The following is a 17,485-nucleotide window of genomic DNA, read 5'->3' as shown; positions in this document are numbered from 1 at the left end:
GTTCTCGCTGCTCAGGGAACTGTCGCTCCGTCGGTACAAGGTCTCCTCCTTGGCGTAGCCTGGAAGGGCAGGAGGGGTGAGGGGTCAGGGAGGGGCTTTGAGCAGCATCACGGGCCCCCTGCAAGGGCAGCTGCAGACCCTGCCCTGGACTTGGTGGCACCAGGCAGAAGTGAGGACAGAAAGGGCCCACCAGAACGATCCAGGGTTGGCGCGACCCCCCTATGAAGGAAGGTTGCAGTATTTGGGGCTTTTCAGTTTAGAGAAAGGAGGAGGAGGAGGAGGAGGAGAGATGATTGGAGTGCATAAAATTATGCATGGTGTGGCAAAGTGGGCAGAGAAAAGTTTTTCTCTCTCATAACACCAGAACCTTTGGATGTCCCAAGGAAGCCGATTTTTGGAGGATTCAGGACAGATAAGAGAGTTTCCTCATGCTGGGGGCACTCCAGTGGAATCAGTGGAACTCCCTCACACAGGAGGAGGGGAGGACCACCTACCTGGATGGAGGAGAAGACAAACTCGAGGAGGAGGAGAGGCCTCTCAATGGCTACTCTCCAGGACGGCTATGCTGTGCCCTCCACAGGCGGGCAATGCTCTTACCTTTGCTGTAATACCTTCCAAGTCCGTTAGTGTAGCTGTAGCTGCGGTCCATCTGGGGGCCTCCTGCCAAAAAGGAAACGGAGTCCAGGAGGGGGAGGGATTCTGTTGGGTGAAGCTCACTGGGTCTGAGCCCCAGAACCTATCAGTGGGGTTCAGACCTGGCACAGCACATGTGGAGGAGAGGACACCCTGACCAGCTGATGGTGGAAACAGACTCCTGTGAAGCCTCACAGCGACACCTGCTGCCATTTGGGGTCCATCAAGTTGCTGAAGGTGGTTCTGGAACATTCCTTGCTCCTCATTTCCAGGGAGGCCTCCAGGTTTGCAGGAAAGACAAAACCCCTTAGGGAGAAATGTGTGCTGGGGTGGCTGCCCTTTGGGGAAGGGTCTCTACAGGAGCGGCAATGGGGACAAGTGTAGGGGGCTCTGAGAAAAAGTGGCCGTGTTCCTGAGTGACGGCCACAGATGGGTCTCTTTGCCTGCGCCCAGGGCTTGTGGTGGAGGAGGAGGGAGATGCCGCAGCCTTACCTGGCTCCGCTGGAGTGGCCCTGTGGTGCTTCCAGTCGGCGGGCAGCGTGGCGTTGCAGTCGGCCCCACACACTCCCGGCCAGTCTCGCTCTAGGCTCTTTGTACTGCTGATCAGCTGGGGAGGGGGAAGAAAACAGGCCGTCACCCTGGCGCCAGACTGCGTGGGACCCTAACTCAAACAAAAGTTTCTCTCCAACAATTAAGATTCTTTATCCAAGACATCTGTGAAGGCTAGGGGTGGAATGGGCAAGGGCCTGGCAGATGAAAGTCCTGGCTTGGGGTGGGGCTTGTTATGGGGCTCCCTTTCCGGTCCATGTTTAAGCACTTGGCTTCTGCGCTCCAGGCACGTCTCCCTGTTGAAAACCCATCCCGGAAAGTGTCTGTCTTTATTACTGACCACAGCCAAGTGGGGCTCAGCAACATGGAACTGTCCAATGCCAGCTGCGGTTTGCAAGTGACCAAAATTGTGCCCTGCAGAAGCCACCCTCGGCACCACAACTGGCTCCCTCCAGGGGTGCAAATCAGAAGAAGCCAAACATTACAGCTACTTGGGTTTTGGTTTCCACACAGGTGCCCAGACTGGTGAGCGGACTTTTTGTGCAGTAAAAAAGGAGGAAAGTGACGCTGCCACCACTTTGGAAGTTCTGCCTCCTACAGCAAAGAGCCCAATCCCTGCGCACCTCTCAGAAATGGGAGAGGAAATGTCCCTTTAGACATGCGTTTCTTTATTTTCCAACTCTAAAAGCACACATCTGACAACACACAATAAACTTCCTGACAATTTTGTAATCCTATGCTGTAAATTACAGTAGACCCGCAATTTAACGTGTGATTTACTTACAAAATGGCAGCTTTGTGTCAGTGGTCCAGGAATAAATAAATGAATGAATGCAAAGTGGGGAGAGAGCAGTTGAAAAGGGCCGCCTGAGATCTCACCAAGGCCCTCCGTCCCTTCCAGGGGTCTTCCTGACTTTGTGCACAAACCCCCAGAATGTAGCCCCCATGTAAGTTGTGGGCCTACTGCATAATGAATGCCCAAATGCCCACGCAGGTGAAAGGCCCAAGGCCACGGCCAGCCCCGGAGTGGTGTTGCACTCCCCGGAGAGATCCTTACCTTGCTGGGGCCAGGCTGCTCAGGGGGGCTGGGGCAGGGGAGGCTGGGGCAACAGGGCGACAGGGTGTGGTAGCTGGGGTTGGAGTAGTAGTGGGTGCAGCTGGGAGGGACGTCTAGGCAGAAAGGCAGACGGAGACAGGTCAGTACAAAAGCCCCCATTCTCTGGAAATTCACCGCCCTCACCATCCCCCCCAGCCCAATTTCATAGATATTGTAGAGCTGAATCACAGAATAGCAGAGTTGGAAGGGATCCCAAGTGTCATCTAGTCCAACCCTCTACAAAACTATAGGGTGGCCAAGCTGGCAGGTGACTGCCCAACCTCTGCTTAAAGGAAGGAGACCTCTTCACCTTCCAAGGAAGTCCGTTCTTACTGTCAGAACATTCTCCAAGACTTGAGTCTTGCTTTGTGAGGGTGGCGTGAAGAGAGAGCCAGGCGGGGCATTCCTCACCTGGCACAGCGTACTCTGAGGCATCCATCCTCGCTGTGGTGTAGGCCACAGCCATGTGGCGATGCTCCTTGTCCCTCTGCCAGTGCCGGTAGCAGAGGAAGGCCGCCAGCATGCCCACCAGCAGGACAGCCAGGGTGACGATGCCCATCACAGCCCCCAGGGAGGGGTTGCCAGCAGGAATGGCAGGAACCATGGTCAGGGGGGGCGGGTCGAGTGTCCCTGCACAGGGAGGCAGCAGAGTTGCACCTTCTTGCCAGAAATGGGGACCCCCATCTCTTGAAGAGCTTCTCTCCTCCTGGGTTCAGAGGGGACCACCTACCCTCCACTGGCAGACAGGAGGAGATCTTCTCACCTCCCCACCGGAGCAGAGCCATTTCAGTTTCTCCGCACCTGTCTCTGCTCACAAAAGTCTATTGTGGTGGATGCCCGAGGGGCCCTTTGACCTGCCATAGAGCTTTAGCATTGGAAGGGATCTCCAAGGCTCACCCAGTCCAAACCCCCCACCCTGTAACGCAGGAATCACAGCTGAAGCATTCTCCGCCTCCTCCTCCTCCTCCTCGCAGTTGAGAGCCCCTTTCACTCCATGGGAGCGGAGAGAGGGAAGCGGGGGCCTCTTGGTACTTACGGGTCTCACAGTGGGCTCCAGTGTAGCCAGAGGGGCACAGGCACCTCCCGGAGTCCGGCTCGCAGGGAGCCTCCCGCCAACACTGGCACCGCTGGGTGCAGCTGGCCCCAAAGAACCCTGCAGGGCAGCCTGTGGAGAAAGCAGAGCAGGCACAGAGGCGGCGGGTGGGTCGCCCGCCATTTGAAATGTAGGCAGAGCCCAGCTAAACAGGCCAGGCAGCCCAGGCACCCTCCCTTGGGGCACAGCAGCCAGCAAGAGGGTTGTGCCCAGGACTGGCCCTGTGCCAAAGTTTCTCCCCCTCCTCTCCGCATTGTCTCCTTCCAACAAGTGGATAACTCACGTTCGGAGCAGTCACTGCCTGTCCAGCCAAGAGGGCAATCACACAAACCGTCCACTGGGTGGCAGATGGAGTGGTTGGCACACTTGCAGGGCACAGAGCATTTCTTGCCATAACGCCCTGGCTGACAGGCTGGCGGGGGGGGGGGGGAGAGAGAGGGAGCTCAGTGTCAGAGCAGCAGACTTCTTGGGCTTCCCACCGCCTGTCCCCGTGGGGAGGGCAGTCTGCCCCGGCAGCCAGGGCCACCTTGGGCCTTGGCCTCCAAGGGCCCACTGAGCCCACCAAGACTCAGCCCTTCTGACACGCCCCCCCCCCACTGGGCTGGCTCTCTTGGTAGGCTGGCTAGCTTACTTACGGCGCTGGCAGGTGGCACCCCGGAAGCCTGGGGGGCAGTCGCAGCTCCCATCCTTGGGGGAGCAGGTGGCCCCATTCTTGCAGAGACACAGCTGGCTGCAGTTGGGCCCCCACAGGCCGTCTGCGCACTCCTGGCTGCAATTGGGGCCTGGGGGAGAAAGGAGCAGGAAGCAGCTCAGCACAAACTGCGAGTGGCTGACAGCAGGGAATCACCATAGCCTTAGACTACAATCAGAATTGTAGGGTTGGGTGGGGCACCCAGGATCATCTAGCCCAACCTCCCCCCCCCCCCAAATCAGGCTTTTCACTCTGCCTTAGGCACTTTAACAACCAGTTTCCCCTTCTTTGTAGAGACAGAAAACGGCTATTACCAGTTTTCCGACTGTAGAATTTCACCAGCAGACAGATAAACCTCCAATTTGCCATTTTTCTTGTCCCACAATTTATTAAGAGAGGATGCCAATCTTTCTACCCATGAAGGGTGCTTACAAGGCGGTGGGTGCTCTTCAGCTTGCCAGATCTTTTAGCCCTTGCCCAAGCCCCCAGGCGCAGACAGCAGAAAACAGCCTTCATCAAAACATTTGAGGTTCTCCATGATTACTCTGATCTCCAGACTGAGATTAATAGTCAGTCACCACATAATGATCTTCTGTCAGTGGAGAACTAAAAGTAATTCCTAATATTTAGTTGGAAACTCCTGTCTAGCATTTTGAATCCACTGGTTCAGGTCCTCCCCTCTGGAGCAGCAGAAAACAAGCTTGTTTCATCTTCCTGTGACAGACCTTTAGGCTATTATTAGTATTATTAGTATTATTAATTACAATCATCATCATCACATGGTGTCAGGGGTTTAGGAGCAGAGGCACGGGCAAGGGAGGAAACAGAGAGCGAAGGGGAGGAGGCAGAAGAAAAGATGAGTGATGACGACGACCCGAGATCTCCTAGTCTTTCCAGTGAATCAGAGGATTCACAGAAAGGAGCACCAGTGGCCAGGGCAAGGGGGGAGTCTAGGGGGGCACCCCAGGAAGATAGAGCCAGAGGGGACTCAGGGGGGAGCAGCTGGAAATCGGGACCAGCGTCACCGCCAGGAAGCAGGGAAGAGGAAAGGAGCCAGGGGGGAAGCGCTGGCAGCTCACCACAGGAGGGAGGGCATGAGTCAGGAGTGGCCACACCTCCATCGGGGAGCGAAGAAACGGTTAAGAGGAAAGTGGAAGGTTGGGCGCGCGCGCCAAGTTCAAATGCAGAGGAAGGCGGCGCAGTAAGCAGCCCCGAAAGGGAACCAGGTCCTAAAGCCCGGCGCAAGGAGGCAGGAGGGTCCGGGTCAGCGTCAGAAGAATCCCGGAAGGAAGAAGCCCCGGGGGGTAGAGGGACCCAGAGGAGGACAGTCAGGCGGAAAAGGTGGAGCAAGGCTAGGATATTAAGTTGGTGCACACGGGGCGGAGACTCAGACGGAGCTTCGCCGATCTAGCTACTAGATGTAGAGTTGCGCGCAGCAGCGTGAGAATGGAAACTGTAATTCAATAAAGACTTTTACTTAATGATCGCTGGCTAGCGTGATCCTCTGTGAGCTAGGATCTTCAAGCAGCTCTGACAGTAAGCTCCGTCTCACGATTGTGGGCATCTACAGCCTCGAGGAGGGGAGAGAAACAGGTGCCTACTAGCGAGCTCACGAACGGCAGACGACATGACGGCTGAGCAGCAGATAGAGGAACTCAGAAAAGCAGTGGCACAACTGAATGCCGAGGCGCTCGCATCCAGGAAGAGAGAGGAGGAGGCAGCTGCCGCCTGCAGGGATCTCCAGGTCAGGTTAGACGTGCTGACAAAGCAGACACCCCGGCAGGAGGGAATTGGGTTGGCGAGACGGACAGGCGGGCTGGTCTCTCACTTCGATGGGAACCTGCAACAGTATCCCAACTTTAGAGCCGACGTACTGTGCGCACTGCAACTGCTGCATAAAGACTTTAGAGATGAGCAAGAGAGAGTGGGATTCATCATGTCCCATTTGCATGGGGATGCTAAAGCATGGCTACGCAATTTATGGAGAGATAAGGATCCGGCGCTCCAGAATGCAGATGCCTTTATTAAAGCGATGGATGGGTGTTTTTTATCAAGTATTGACGTGGATCTTGCACGGAAGGAGGTGCATGGGCTGAGACAAGGGAGGGCCAGCGTCAGGCAGTATCATGCCCGCTTTTTCGCCTTGGTCAGTGCCCTGGAATGGGAGAGAGATTCGGCTCCTGTAAGAGACCTCTTTTGGGAGGGGCTGCACAACTCGATTAAAGATGAGATCGCGAGGGGGGAGAGACCCCGAACCACCCAGGAGGTCGTTCAGAGGGCACTGGCAGTGGGGGTGAGGCTGGAAGAACGTCCGTGGAGCAGGGACGAAGGGCGTGGAGGGCGCGAACCAGCCAGGGGCCCCTCCTTCCTTCCCAGAGAAGCAGCGCGGGCGCAATCCACGCCTCCGCCAGGAGGAGGAGCCGAACCTATGGAGGTTGGAGGTGCAAGGGCTCAGTCAGCAACCAGAGCCCTAGCACCGGCAGCAGTGAAAGCGAAGCCTCCTAGAGGGAACAGGAAGTGTTACGTCTGTGAGGAGCCAGGGCATAGGGCAAAAGAGTGTCCCCAGAGGCTCCACAAGCTTACTGCAGCCTCGGCAATGGTGACTGCAGCAACGCAGCAAGGGGGACCACAGCAGGGAAACGACGCAGTCTGGCTGGAGGAAGAGGCCCTGGGGCCCAGCCAGACGTGTTAGTGACGCAGTCCCCAGAGGTTTTACAGCCCGTGAACCCCCTCCCGCCCAAACCAGTGGTGAGGCTCACCGCATCTCTCCAGCTGCCCAATGGAATCACCACTGACGTGCCCATCACAGTTGACTCGGGCAGCAACGCGGACTTTATAGGGCAGGACTTTGTCGACAAGCACGCTATACAGTTGCTGCCGGCCACACTGCCCCTGCAGGTTGTCACGGTGGATGGCAGGGAGTTGCTAGGGGGGCAAGTGGTGAAGCAGACGCCGCCCATGGCGATGCGACTTGGAAATCACAAAGAAATCATCAGCTTCAATGTCACTCAACTATCGGATACGCCCATTGTATTGGGAATGAGTTGGCTGGACAAGCACAGCCCAACGCTGGCTTGGTACCAGAGGCAGCTGATCTTCGGCTCTTCCTTTTGTGCTGAACACTGCATCGTGCCCCGGCAGGAAGGAGAGGAAGAGGAGTCACAGCTGCTGCTAGGCACGCTGCAAGCGATTCCCCACAAGTACGCAGAATTTTTGGAAGTTTTCTGCGAGAAGGAGGCAGACAGGCTACCCCCTCACAGACCATATGACTGCAAGATTGACCTGCTGCCGGGGGTGGCGCTGCCTAAGGGGAAACTGTATTCCATGTCAGAGGACGAGCTGCAGGAACTCAAACAGTTCATAGATCATAATTTGGAGCGCGGTTTCATCCGAGAGTCCAAGGCAGCGGGGGGCAGTCCAGTATTCTTTGTTAAAAAGCGAGACACGCCCCAAAAAAGACTGGTCGTGGACTATCGCATTTTAAACAATGGGACCAAGCCGTCGGACTTCCCCATGCCCCGAATCGACGACCTCCTGGCGAAGGTGCGGAAGGGGAAAGTGTTCACCAAGTTAGACCTGCGAGGGGCGTACAACCTCATTCGTATGCGGGAGGGAGATGAGTGGAAGACGGCCATGTTCACGCCACTGGGTACCTACGAATACAGAGTTATGCCCTTTGGATTGCAAAATGGCTCCCACGTTTTTCAAGCTTTCATGCATCACGTGTTGGCGGGACTTCTCTACAAGACGTGCGTCTGTTTCTTAGATGACATCCTGATCTTTTCGGAATCGCAGCAGGAGCATGACAGACACGTCAAGGAAGTGCTGACCAGACTAAAGCAACATAGGCTCTACGCCAAGCTGGAGAAGTGCCAATTTGACGTGACGGAGGTGGATTTTCTGGGCTACATGTTGTCTGACAAGGGGCTCGCCATGGACAGCGCCAAGGTTCGCGCGGTATTGGATTGGAAGAGTCCACGCAACCGGAAGGAGGTCCAGAGGTTTGTCGGCTTTGCGAACTTCTATCGCAAGTTTATCAAGGGCTTCGCTATGCAGACAGCGGCCATCACAGACACGCTTAGCTCCAAGAAAAAGAAGTTCGTTTGGACAGAGGAGGCGGAGCAGTCCTTTCAGGCACTCAAGCGTCTCTTCGCGTCGGAAGAGCAGCTGCTTCACGTCAACCCCAGCAGGCCGATGAGGGTGGAGACAGACGCCTCGGACAGAGCCATGGGGGCGGTCCTGCTGCAAAAGGACCAGCAGGGGGTGTGGCGACCGGCAGGTTTTACTCCAGGAAGCTCAGCAAGTCCGAGCAGAACTACACCATCTGGGACAGGGAGTTGCTGGCCATTCATGCAGCGTTCAAAGCGTGGAGGCACTTCCTGATCGGCGCCAAGCACACGGTGCAGGTTTGCACGGACCACAAGAATCTGGAGCACTGGCGCACGGCACAGTTCCTAAACCAGAGGCAGATACGTTGGGCTGAGTTTTTTGCGAACTTCGACTTCCGCATAGAGTATGTCCCGGGGGACACTAACATCATGGCGGACGCCCTCTCCCGTAAGCCACAGTATCTGGAGGACGCAACGCCAGCGGCCGCCATGCACATCTTCGCACCAACAGTATGGGCGTGCGCCGCGGCCACCGTGGACCTGGAGGCGGTGCGACGAGCGTTGCAGGATGACTCCTTCGCGCAAGCAAAGATGGCTGAGGTGCAAAGGGGCACGGCTGCGGCCGACGGTTTCCAGCTACGAGATGGATTGCTCATCCGTAAAGGGGCCATCTACGTGCCGGGAGACGACCTTCGCGCCAAGGTGCTGCAGCAGCTGCACGACGCGCCCACGGCCGGGCACTTTGGCAAGGAGAAGACGGTGGAATTAGTAGCCAGGGATTTCTGGTGGCCTGGAATGAGAGGGGAGGTCGCAGACTACGTGGCGAGGTGTGACACCTGCCAGAGGGCCAAACCAGTGCACAAACCGCCGGCCGGACTGTTGGAACCGCTGCAAACTCCGGTCGAACCTTGGGAAAGGGTGGCCCTGGACTTTGTCACGGATCTGCCCAGCTCGAGGGGCAAGACGGCAGTGCTGGTGGTGGTAGACCTGTTTTCCAAGATGGCGCATTTCATTCCGTGTGCTAAGGTGGCCACGGCGGAGCAAACCGCCAAACTGTTCATAGACCACGTGTTCAAGGTTCACGGTCTGCCACGGTCTATTCTGTCCGACCGGGGGCGGCAGTTCATCTCGAATTTCTGGCAGAAGCTGATGGGCTTCCTGAACGTCAAGATCAACCTGGCGTCGGCGAGACACCCGCAGACCAACGGGCAAGCGGAGCGGGTCAATGCCATCATGCAGCAGTACCTGAGATGTTATGCAAATCAACAGCCTGCGACGTGGGTGGATTACCTGCCGCTTGCCGAGTTCGCCTACAACAACACGAAGCACGTGTCCACGGGGGTCACGCCGTTCTTCGCCAACAACGGGAGGCACCCCAGAACCTTCCCGGGACTGGAAAGAATGGGGGAGGGGGAGCCGCAGACAGCAGATGCGTTCGCGTCGGAGCTGCAGGAAGTCCACGATCAGCTGAGGCGCCACCTGGAGCTGGCCAAGCACGCATACAAGGTACAAGCGGACAAGCACAGAAGGGTTGGCGAAGAGCTCCACGTGGGAGACTGGGTTTGGTTAGCAGCCCACGCAGTGCCGGCCAGGTCGTTGGCCAAGAAGAAACTAGGGCATAAACAACTGGGGCCCTACCAAGTCGAAGAGCAGGTCAACCCGGTAGCTTTCAGACTGGCACTTCCGGAGGGTTCCAGAATGCATCCGGTATTCCACAGATCGGTGCTCACTCCCTACAAGGCACCGCACAGGTTCCAGGAACCCGGAACGGCGCCGAGTCCGGTCAGAGACAGAACAGGGCACGCGGGAGTGGCACAGAAGGAGCGCATCAACGAAGTCACGGAGATTTTGGACTCCAGATGGGGGGAAGAGGGGGTAGAATACTTTCTCGCCAAGGAGGGCACCCCGGCCAGTGCGAACAGCTGGGTGCCGGGCTACGCCTTGGACGAACCTCTCCTCAAAGACGAGTTTCATGCCCTCTTCCCCCATAGACCTATGCCAGCAGACTTTTTCGACGACTGGCTTTTCACGCCCACGCTTTCGGCCAGCACTTTCCGGGGGTTCGACTCGGACGAGGACCCGACACAAGACGTCCGTTCCCCGGAGGGGTCACCCTCGGGATCTGCATCAGAACCCTCGTATTGGTGGGACGATAGACCAGAGGAGCAGTTCCGCAGACGGTGGCTGGAAGGCCCAGGACGAGCAACACCGCCAGGAGGAAGTGAGGGAGAGACGGACATGGACGTTTTCGGGGACGACCCTGGTTTCGAGCACGGCGGCACAGAGATGGAAGCGGAGGTGACCGTTGTCGACGAGAGCAGGGAGGAAGACCCGCGAGACTTCAGATGGAGACCCGCCACGGGAAGCGACCGATATCCGACGTTCGTCCCTTTGCAACAGCAGCCCCCAGCTCCAGCACCGGAAGGAGGGGAGGGGGGAATGGGGGGCTTCGAGGGGGGGATGGATGTCAGGGGTTTAGGAGCAGAGGCACGGGCAAGGGAGGAAACAGAGAGCGAAGGGGAGGAGGCAGAAGAAAAGATGAGTGATGACGACGACCCGAGATCTCCTAGTCTTTCCAGTGAATCAGAGGATTCACAGAAAGGAGCACCAGTGGCCAGGGCGAGGGGGGAGCCTAGGGGGACACCCCAGGAAGATAGAGCCAGAGGGGACTCAGAGGGGAGCAGTTGGAAATCGGGACCAGCGTCACCGCCAGAGAGCAGGGAAGAGGAAGGGAGCCAGGGGGCAAGCGCTGGCAGCTCACAACAGGAGGGAGGGCATGAGTCAGGAGTGGCCACACCTCCATCGGGGAGCGAAGAGACGGTTAGACGGAAGGTGGAAGGTTGGGCGCGCGCGCCAAGTTCAAATGCAGAGGAAGGCGGCGCAGTAAGCAGCCCCGAAAGGGAACCAGGTCCTAAAGCCCGGCGCAAGGAGGCAGGAGGGTCCGGGTCAGCGTCAGAAGAATCCCGGAAGGAAGAAGCCCCGGGGGGTAGAGGGACCCAGAGGAGGACAGTCAGGCGGAAAAGGTGGAGCAAGGCTAGGATATTAAGTTGGTGCACACGGGGCGGAGACTCAGACGGAGCTTCGCCGATCTAGCTACTAGACGTAGAGTTGCGCGCAGCAGCGTGAGAATGGAAACTGTAATTCAATAAAGACTTTTACTTAATGATCGCTGGCTAGCGTGATCCTCTGTGAGCTAGGATCTTCAAGCAGCTCTGACACATGGCCTTAGGACAATTGCTTTTTTGAGGCACTGAAGGAAATGCAAGTCATGGTTTAGCAAGCAAAGCTTGCGGGGAAATGTATATATTTATGATTTTATTGAATTTCTATACTGCCCTTCAGCTACAGGGTAGTTTAGCCTGACCACCAACGTCTGCACCAGCTAAAGTTTCCAAACCACCTTTTTTATGAGCCAAGAGGGCCAAGGGTCCAGAGGGCAAGTGGTCGCTCTGACCAGTCCAAGTACCTTCTCCACATTCTTACTACCTGAAACTCATCCATCACAACAGGGCTAGACTGCGCTCTGGACACCCCATGAGATTCATCTGCTTTAACAGCAGAGTCAAGATTCTGGTGGATCCAAGAGATTTTACACTGAAAATGCTTCACAAACAAGTCACAGTGAGCTCCTGCAGACTCTGCCACCTTTGTCAGGCCAGACTGTAAGAAAAACTCTGCAGGACAGCACAGTGAGGAGGCCTTTGCTGCTCTCATTGCCACTCGGGAGGCTCCCTCACCGGGTTCAGTTGCATTTCGCCAGACTTTCCCTCCACTAGCATTTGAGCCGCCTATCAGGATAGTCCACATTTTGGCCAGGGCTTCAACAGGAGCGCCAGTCGTATCAGCTGGAAAATCCCCCCGAGCTGTCTGGAAACCCATTGGATCCATCAGCCTCCAAGGGTGGACCATCCTCATAGGGGTCTGTGCCCCCCGCACCTCTGCAAAGGTGAAAAGGTCAAGAAAGCCTCAATCTCAACAGGAAGTGATCTGACCATGACAAGGGACTGATGTCAACACCCCCCACTTTCAGATCACCCTGAAAGAAGGAAGGGTTCCTCCAGCAGGCCTGCCTTGCCCTTGGGCCACTCACAGGTGGCTGGAAGCCCAGCCTTGCCTGACGACCCCTAACCCTCTCCAGCTCAGGACCCACGGCAGGTGGGAGATTGAGCCCCGCCCCTGCTCACCTGTCCACCCAGGTAGGCAGTGGCATTGCCCCAGAAGAGGATCACAGCGTTCTGCGTTCTGGCAGGAGCACCTGCTGCTGCAGCTGAGGCCGTAGAAGCCTTCCTAGGGGAAGGAGGGAGAGAGAAGGGGGCTTGCTCAGTGGACAGGAAGGCACAAGAGAAATCCCCCCGGTAGTGGTTCTATCCCTCTTCGCCAGCCACCCCTGGATTTGGAAAGGAGGGACTGTCCCGCCACCATCCCCTGCACAACTCTGGCAAGTCCCCGCTCCCCCACTCGTCAGGAAAGATGTCTCATGCACAAGAGGCATAGCCCAGGTGCCAAGGCAGGAGGCCGCTCCACAGGTGTGCCCAGGGGGCACCCCCAGCTCTGCAGTGAGACGGGTCAGAAAGCAGCCCTTTGAGAAGCTCTGTTCCTGTCAGGCAGATCCTGGATCACCCAGACTGGGCACACAAGGAGCTGGCAGCCTCAGCTTTGGCAACAGCCAGGGGCAATTGCCCACCCCGCTACAATCCATTTGCCAGAAGCAGGGCGATGCCCAGCTCCCATACCCCGAGTTGAGCCGTGTAAAGAGGGGAGGGGGAAACTGCCCACATGGTGCAGTGGGGGGACCTGGAAAAGGAAGTGGAGAAAGCCCCCCGCTCAGTCCTCTCCCGGGACAGCCACAGCAGCCCCCCAAAGGAACCTGTCTATATATTGGTGGCAGCTGAACCCTGCTCCTTACCCCCTCCCTTTCCCAAGTGCCACCTACCGGGCAGGGCTCCTCACACTGGCGGCCATGCCAGCCTGCCGCGCATGCGCATGCCCCACTGACCGGGCTGCAGGAAGCTCCGTTGGCGCAGCGGCAGGTCTCGTTGCAAGCAGAGCCCCAGGTGCCTGCGGGGCAGGGGAGGGAGCAGTCTGCGCCTTGCCAACCTGGGGAGGCAAAATTGGCAGGAAACAAGGGGCCCAAGGCAGGGAGGGGGAGAGAGGGAGAACAAAGGTACACACAGAAACGGACCTTGGATTTTCTACCCCCTCCTTATGCTTTGCACTAGCAGAACATGCCAAGCCTGGCCAAGGGAAATAACTCCAGATGACCTCAAGGGATCCCTAAAGGCAGGTTCCTGTAACCTGCTGCCTCCCCACTCCCCATGTCTCCCCACCACCTTTCCTACCTTCCTTGCAGACACAGGTCCCGTCAATGGGAGAGCAGGCGAGGGCGTTGTGGCAGGTGCAAGGCAGGGAGCAGTTGACCCCAAAGGTCTCAGGAGGGCAGTGGCTGGAGCAGTGGGCACCCTGAGGGCACAAGATGGGCGTGAGGGGAAGGAGGGGCCACGCACAGCTGGGGGGACAATCCCCCCAATGCACCCCTTTCCTTTCTGGTGTTACCTGAATTTATGGAAAGGTTGGGGGGCTTGCCCCTCCAGCAGACATCATACCCCCCAACTACCAAACTCAACACAATCACTCCTGCAAATGTTCCCACAAAACACTTCATCACACAGTTTCTTCCTAGCTCTGTTCAAAGGGCCTCCACTGCACATTACAAAATGCAACAGTTCACTGATAAATGTATCCAAGTATTGACTCAATGGGAAAATTTTAGAAAGTCAGTATTGGATTTGCACCATTCCAACTTCGTTCTGCTCAGGAAGGAAATGGCTACCAAGAGGGGAGTCTGGGATGTCAGCAGCCATAATCCCTCAAGCCTGAGACCATGTACTCAGCAGCTTCCTTGCCTGGGTGATAATCGCTGGCATCCTGGCCTCTGAGTGCCAGGCACAGGTAGCCATTCCAGAAACAATAGAAACCCAACTTCAGTTTACAGTGTTAGGATCTTGGTCAAAATAAAGGGGTGTGCTTATCTTGACGGGAGAACAGGAACATGTACATACTCACCTTTTGTTTTACTTAATGGGTGTGAGGTGGAGGTCAAGGGAGGGATGGGGGCCAACCTTTCTGCCAGAAGACCCCTCCCAGATTATGGCATAGCTGTGTATATGATGTATGTGTGATGTTTCACTCAGGGTGTGGTGGGTAAAAGGGGAAACTTGTAAAACAGCGAGCCATCCTTTGTGCAGGACTTCTTTCTGCTTCCTCCATGTGGTAGTTGGAAGTCCTGTTGCAACAGTTCCTTGAATAAAAACCAGGCCTACAGACTGCTTTGCTCCAGTACTCTTAGCTGGTGTCTTTGTCTGGCAAATCCAAGCGAGCCAGGAGTTTTCCTTTAACACTGGCGTCAAGGGGAGGAAAATATTCCAGCACAGAACCAGGGGTGAGACCCCCTATCAGGATGCCCAAGTTTTTCTCTCCTGCAAATGGCCCTTTAAATTTATTGAGACCCCCCCCCATCTGTTTCCTGCCTGCCCCACTGGCAATGCAAGCCCCCAGGACCTTCAGAGTGGCCATCAGGCTGTGGGTTAGGAGAGCGATTTTACTTGCAGTTCCAATTTGTCACACCCTCCCTCCCCTTCAAATACGCGATCCAGGCTCTGCTTGCCAGAGGGGCAGAACCCTTTCCTGCCCATGCTAGATCTAGCCGTCCACCTGGGACGGAAGCCCAGGGACCTCCGAGTGGGACTCACCATGTAGCCTGGCGGGCAAGCGCAGAGCCCCGTCTCGCCGTCGCAGGTCCCTCCATTCAGGCACAAACAGGGCTCCTGGCAGCCAAAGCCGTGGTGCCCAGGGGGGCAGGTCTCGTTGCAGAAGAGTCCTGCCCAGCCCGGCTTGCAGGTGCATTCTCCTGAGAGTGGGTGGCAGCTGGGGGGGGGGGCAAACAAGGAGATGGTGGCTACTCCCAGACACCTTCCCTCGACAGCTTCTAGCTTCTCTGAGCCTGGAGGCTGGGGGGGGGAGGCCCAGAGAAGAAGGGCTTTGTGGGGGGCAGGGGGTGCAAAAGGCAAATCTTCCCCACCTGCCAAATGGGGACAGATCAGTGGAGAAGCCCGTCCACTGTGTGTGCCCGCCTACCTCTGTGTGTGGTGCGGGTGGCAGAGGCAGGGCAGGTGGCAGGAGAGGCCGTGGAGACCTGGCAGGCACTTTCGCTCCTCGCAGCGGCTGCCCAGGAAGCCGGCTTCACAGAGGCAGGCTCCGTTGATGTGGAAGCAGCGCCCGCCGTTGGCGCAGTCGCACTCCTGCCGGCAGTCCTGCCCGTAGCGGCCGATGGGGCACTGCTCACGGCACCTGAGAGCGTGGGGAGAAAGAGACCACGGTTGTTATGGATAACGATTTAATTTCCTGAAATGGGAATGTTTGCTTAGGTGGATTTGCTGTGTATTTTTAGTATGGTATTTTTTTCCTTTGGCTATAGCTCTCTCATGTGATTGGCTGACTGTGAGTCACATGGGAAAGGCATTCCATTCTGTTGTGACTGTTATTCCAGCAACTGTTGTTTTTTAACTGCCTTTTCTGCTCTTCTCTCTGTGTGAGTGAGGGACAATGGCTGAGAGAGAGAGGTTTATTCAGGATCCTGAGTGCCTGTCAGCGTGATCTGCCTGAAGTGAAGCAGACAGAGGAAGATCCCGAAATGTTAATAGGGAGAATCCTGTGCAGGAACAAAGTGAATAAGCATGAGATTGTAGGTATGTTCTCAGTTATATGTTTATGAAAGGAAAGTTCTTTGACTATAAAGGGTCTGGATATTCTATGGTCTTTATCAATCACCCAGAGGAGTTATTTAGCTTCCTAGCTGTAAGCTACTCTGCATATCATCAACACACACACACACACACACACACACGGGGGGGGGGTGCAGAAGGATGTGGAGCTGATCAAGATCCATTTGAGAAAGGACATCGTTCTTCAGTATGTGGTTTTATGAAGCACCAATGACAGCTGCAGCAGATTCTGAATTTAGCACCATCCCCGTGGCTGCTTTTAAAGTCTGAGGGATTATTTTTCTATATGAAGGAAAAACTCATGGGGGGGCAGGGAGGGGCAAGCCTTGTGGCTGGCACAGCTGATGAGAGAGAACTGGTGCAGCGAGGTGCCCAGGAGAAAGGAGCTTTGCCCCCCCCCCAGCCCCTCAGCTCAGCCTCTTTTGCCAGGAATTGGGCTAAGGCAGGCTCCATGGGGGTGCTACAAATGCCCCCCCCCCAGGTGTGCCTGAAGCCCCCTGCATCCCCTGGCCTCTTCTCCTTCCTCTGACTTAGATGGGAAAACTATCAGGGGCTTAATTTTTCTCCTCCATTGTCTGTATTAAAAAGCTGACAGAGAGCAGTGTTTCCTTCCCCTCCAGGCTGCATCCTTTTCTCACCCGGGGGAAAGACCCACTCGCGGGGGGGGGGGGACTGGCTTCCTCCATAAATACTCACCAACTGGGGCTGCAGCTGTTGAGCCGCACAGCGGGGAGAAGACCCACCAATGGCCCCGGAGGAGGGGCTGGGGGGCAGAAGGAGAAGGGGCCATGGGGCCCACCCCCTGCCCCGCGGGGACCCTCGTAAGGCCAATACAGGTATGCTACTTAGGTATCCCTTGTCTTCCCATCATCATTTCTTTTTTTATTTGCCATAAGTTTTATTAAAGTCAAAAAAAGATATACAAAAGCTAATATCCAATATCTTTTTAGAATCCCAAAGATTAAATAAAATAAAAACAGAAGCCAAAAAGAGGAACAGAAAAAGGGGGGAACGAGAAGAAAGCAAAAAAGGAAAAAGAATAAAAGGAAAACTTCTGGTTCTTTGTTTTTCTGCTATATATAGAATGTTATTCAAAACTTCCACTCCAAGGTGTAGCAGGAAACCCCCCCCAATCATTCAGTTTCTACAAACTTCACACACACTCACACACTACATACACTACGCTTCTGTAATAAATTCAGAGAAAATCAACCATACATTGGATTTGCAGTGTTCCACTTTTATTTTACTCCATGAAGGAAGGACTACAAAGTGGGGAAGGTTTGATACAGGGCACCATAATCCCTTCACCATCCCAGCACATCCACAGGAGCCCTGCCCAGTTGCTATGCCAACCCTGATGGTCCCAGACAGAAGACCATCAAGATCACAAAGAACTTGTATATGGGAGTGGATTCAGCATGGACTGGAACAAAGGACAATGATCAGATCTTCCCTCTGGGGGCAGGAAACTGCAAAGTCCCCTCTGTCACCTGGAAAATGACTCATGGGGAGGGGGAGAAGGGAACCAGC

General features: G+C 55.9%; 1 protein-coding gene across 1 annotated transcript in view; it reads right to left on the bottom strand.

Moving 5' to 3' along the window:
• The window catches only part of PEAR1 (platelet endothelial aggregation receptor 1), a gene marked incomplete at its 3' end in the record, with an annotated part of 39,528 nt that continues 22,043 nt past the window's right edge, over positions 1-17,485 (bottom strand). Inside the window, exons 9-21 of the mRNA XM_083476250.1 lie at positions 15,306-15,518; positions 14,921-15,095; positions 13,511-13,631; positions 13,105-13,268; positions 12,356-12,458; positions 4,007-4,153; positions 3,655-3,783; positions 3,315-3,443; positions 2,690-2,908; positions 2,240-2,352; positions 1,126-1,240; positions 598-660; positions 1-59 (exon numbers count right to left, since the gene is read on the bottom strand). Coding sequence (XP_083332376.1) covers positions 1-59; positions 598-660; positions 1,126-1,240; positions 2,240-2,352; positions 2,690-2,908; positions 3,315-3,443; positions 3,655-3,783; positions 4,007-4,153; positions 12,356-12,458; positions 13,105-13,268; positions 13,511-13,631; positions 14,921-15,095; positions 15,306-15,518 — 1,750 coding nt within the window. The remainder of the gene's footprint in view (positions 60-597; positions 661-1,125; positions 1,241-2,239; positions 2,353-2,689; positions 2,909-3,314; positions 3,444-3,654; positions 3,784-4,006; positions 4,154-12,355; positions 12,459-13,104; positions 13,269-13,510; positions 13,632-14,920; positions 15,096-15,305; positions 15,519-17,485) is intronic.

The sequence above is a fragment of the Podarcis liolepis genome, assembly GCF_965112155.1.
Source record: "Podarcis liolepis genome assembly, chromosome: 15".
Taxonomy (NCBI): domain Eukaryota; kingdom Metazoa; phylum Chordata; class Lepidosauria; order Squamata; family Lacertidae; genus Podarcis; species Podarcis liolepis.
This window is presented reverse-complemented; position numbering and strand designations above follow the sequence as displayed.